Raw genomic sequence first — 3,470 nt, 5'->3', positions numbered from 1 at the left:
AATCTTTACCCATGCCACTAATAATCTCATGAAGCTCTTGGCCCTAAAGGAAGGCCTCAAGCTTTCCTTTGAACAAAACCCCAAACCCTTAGAAGTGTGCATTGTTTCTCTGGAAATTATAAATATGCTTCACCATGGAAACTTAATTTATGATTGAGTTGTCTATAAATGCAGGTCTTTACTAAGGAGCTTGGGGTATCCTCCAGTCTACCACACCTACAGGGAGCAGAATAGGGTAGAGGATATCCTGGCAAAGCAAGACTCTGAGCTGGATTTTTTTGATAGACTTCATGTTTTTGCAACTCCACCTGTTAGTGTAGGAGTGATTTTTTGGAAAGACTTTAAGGGGAAATCTTTCTCACGCACTGTAACTAGTAATGGGAATACTAGTCCCAATTGTTATGTTTTTGTGTCTGACAAGGCCTTGCTGCGTAAAACTCTTATTTAATGCATCTCTATTTTACCAAAAAAAAAAACAAGTGGATAAAAGTAGCAGGATGTATTATATTATATATATTAAAAATAGATCGGAAGGGTACATTCCTTCTTACACACACGACACAACTACTAAACTATAAATATGACCGAACAACATAAACAATAATAGACTAGTGCTGCCAACGCGTCATTCATTTACAGTCCTCCAAAAGCACTAGTCTAATTTATTCCATCTTGTATGCTCTATATTTTCTGCATCCTGCTACTGTGCTGAAGACTTCACAAATCTTAGTGAACCCTGCAACATTAAGTCATAAAGAACCGAAAACATAAGAGCAAGAAATTAATATCAGACAGGTTTGTACAAAATGATGTCAATTATTAAGTTGATTTATTAAAAGGTACTGTACTAAAGGATCAAGCTCAACTGTGAATTTCTTGGTAATTAGTTGAAATAGTATTATAATTATTACGCACTTTGTTTGCTTTTATGCATTTTGTTTGTTATATTATTATCTGTCCTGAGCCGGGGGTCTATTGGAAATCGCCTCTCTACTTCATGAGGTATGGACTGTATACACTTTACCCTCCCAGACCCCACTTGATGGGAATACACAGAGTATGTTGTTATTGTTGTTCTTTTGGTTAAATGATTAATGAAACCTATTCATTGGTGCGGGACAGTGAGGGTAGTGGGGGACTAGCTATAGAATTAAAGATGGGTTATTAGAAAGTGCATACTTGGAGCAGTCAATGGAAGGGCTAATTTTGTAGGGAAGATTGACACCACATTTGCTAGGGAGAGCAGAAGCAAGGGCGAGGTTGATGCCGCTGATGGCTCCGGCAGCCGATTTGATGCAGTTACAAGCCATCTGACGATCAGGAGTTGTGGTAGCTTGGCCGTTGAGGGTCTTAATTCCAAGGCAACATTGTGGTGAAACAACACCACCTACCTTCACGTAGTTGATGCATGGTGATAGCTTCGAAATAACCTGCCCACACGATATGGTTGCTTCTGCATGGGGAGTTAACATCACAGATACTGCTGCGATGAACAGAACCAACAACAATGCTACCTTCACCATTTTTTGAAATGTGTATGTGTTAAGGTCGATATGTATTTCTTAAGATATGTAGTTGGTGTGTTTTATAAAGGTTGTGAAAGAGCTCTTTATATAGAGTTTGTATCTAAGCATTTGGATCTACCTAGGGTTAAAATTAGTAAGCATAACTAGGTACGGCTGGTAGTTGAGAGCAATTTAATGCTTTTTACCTGCATAGAATTTAAGTTGATGTATGAAATTTAAGTTAGATTTTTAACTAAAAATTATATAAGTAGACAACTTATATTTTTAATATTACAGAAAATCTTAACTCCCTAAATATATTATAAAAATCCCAACACATACATAGAATGCTATGTATATGTCGGTTATGTTATATATATTAATAAGAAGAGAGAGTAAAATAATTTAAAAAGTTAGAGAGAGTGTAATTACGTTTAAAAAGGGTTCATCTTTATGTTATTTATACTTTTGTTAACTACTTTCAATGAGTGATGTGTTAATGAAGTGTGAAGTTTCTATTCAGCCTTTCCCTTGGTTTATTGTTGGTTCTTTTTTTGTCGGTTTATCTTTCTGCCAACTCAATTACTGAGTTAAGCAAATAAAAGTGAAATGTATTAGCATCTGTAGGTGTGTTTCAATTTGTGTCTTACTTTTAGTTTTAGTTTGTTTTAAAAAGTATGTGTCTTTGTTTAGTTAATTTTTAATTTTAACTTTCTGCCTGACATATTTAATATCACAAGTAATTAAAAAACATTTTAGTAGTACATTTTATTTGTCTTTAGTTTAAATTTATAATATTTAAAGGACTTTTTAAATTTGTTAAATTACATATCAAGTCAAAATAAGATAATAAATTAAAATGAGAAAGCAGCTCATACAAATACATTTTGTTTCAATTTTATTTTCCGCTCTCTCTTATGCTTTTATTTCTTCTCGTGATTATAGTAAAATCTTTATCCAAATAGCATAAACCCAAAAAAAGTAGCTTCTTGATTATCTTAAGCTCTTAAATACTTTTTTGTTGCTAAATCTTTCTAATTATCGCGTATATATATAGTATTATACTCAAGACAACAATATTCCTTACATTTTGGAGGAATTTATAAAGGATTTATTAGTAACTGAAAGGTTTATTGTAATTTTATATATAGGTTATTTACAATAATTCGTTAAAAAGCACTTTCTATTACTTCCACTATTTTATTTTAGGTGGTATTATTTCTTTATTAATTAGGGATCGTTTGATAGAGTATATAAGAATAATATTGAATATAATATATTAATAATGTTTGCATTAATAAGTTGGTATTATAGTCATATTGCATTAGTTATAGTATAAAGGAATTGAGACCGCTTTTACTCATTATAAAAAAGGGAAAAGTAATTATTTCACCTTAATCTATATCCGAAGAGTCGAAGATACACCTAAACTATTGAGGTAATTCAAGTTTTATAATAAAAATCGAAGTCGTTGAAATAATGTAAACTCATCGGAAAAGATAAAAGCTCGCCGGAAACAATGATTCTCGTTGGAATTAACTATCTGTATTATTAGATTCAATAATTTTGAAATTAAAATATTACTTTTAAGTAAAAAAGTTGAACAAACTAATATCGTCTATCCTAATTTGTAACTGAAAAAGGTGAAAGAGGGCCACCAATTGTGTAGTTTAATTTTCTAGAAAGAGGCAAGAGATGAAGCTTTGAGAAAGAAATATTAAATATGGAAGGAGACCTAAATAATATAATAAAAATATAAACGTTCAATTAAAAAGACACATGACTAATTCAGTTAGTTTTAAATATTTTTTTCTTCACTCACTTTCATGAAAATATTAATTTTGCCTTTGGCACAATATTTTTTCGGATTTAAAAAGGGGTAAATAAATTCACTTTTAAGTAGTTTAGGTGTGTAATAGATCGCCACAATAATTTAGGTGTGTCTTTGATTTTTTAGATATAGTT

The 3,470-nt window shown here is 31.6% G+C and overlaps 1 protein-coding gene across 1 annotated transcript; it reads right to left on the bottom strand.

Moving 5' to 3' along the window:
* Positions 1 to 480: 480 nt before the first annotated feature.
* Positions 481 to 1,635, bottom strand: LOC107863970 (non-specific lipid-transfer protein 1). The gene is made up of 2 exons (XM_016710197.2): positions 1,180 to 1,635; positions 481 to 736 (listed from the first exon to the last, which is right to left on the bottom strand). Exons 1-2 carry the CDS (start codon positions 1,521 to 1,523, stop codon positions 727 to 729), a joined length of 354 nt encoding a protein of 117 aa, XP_016565683.2. The 5' UTR covers positions 1,524 to 1,635; the 3' UTR covers positions 481 to 726.
* Between the last annotated feature and the right edge of the window lie 1,835 nt (positions 1,636 to 3,470).

Source organism: Capsicum annuum, chromosome 3, assembly GCF_002878395.1.
Source record: "Capsicum annuum cultivar UCD-10X-F1 chromosome 3, UCD10Xv1.1, whole genome shotgun sequence".
Classification (NCBI taxonomy): Eukaryota; Viridiplantae; Streptophyta; class Magnoliopsida; order Solanales; family Solanaceae; genus Capsicum; species Capsicum annuum.
This window is presented reverse-complemented; position numbering and strand designations above follow the sequence as displayed.

What these genes read in the sequence shown, in the direction of transcription:
- LOC107863970 (XM_016710197.2), bottom strand. Translation starts at nt 1,523, where the DNA reads ATGGTGAAGGTAGCATTGTTGTTGGTTCTGTTCATCGCAGCAGTATCT.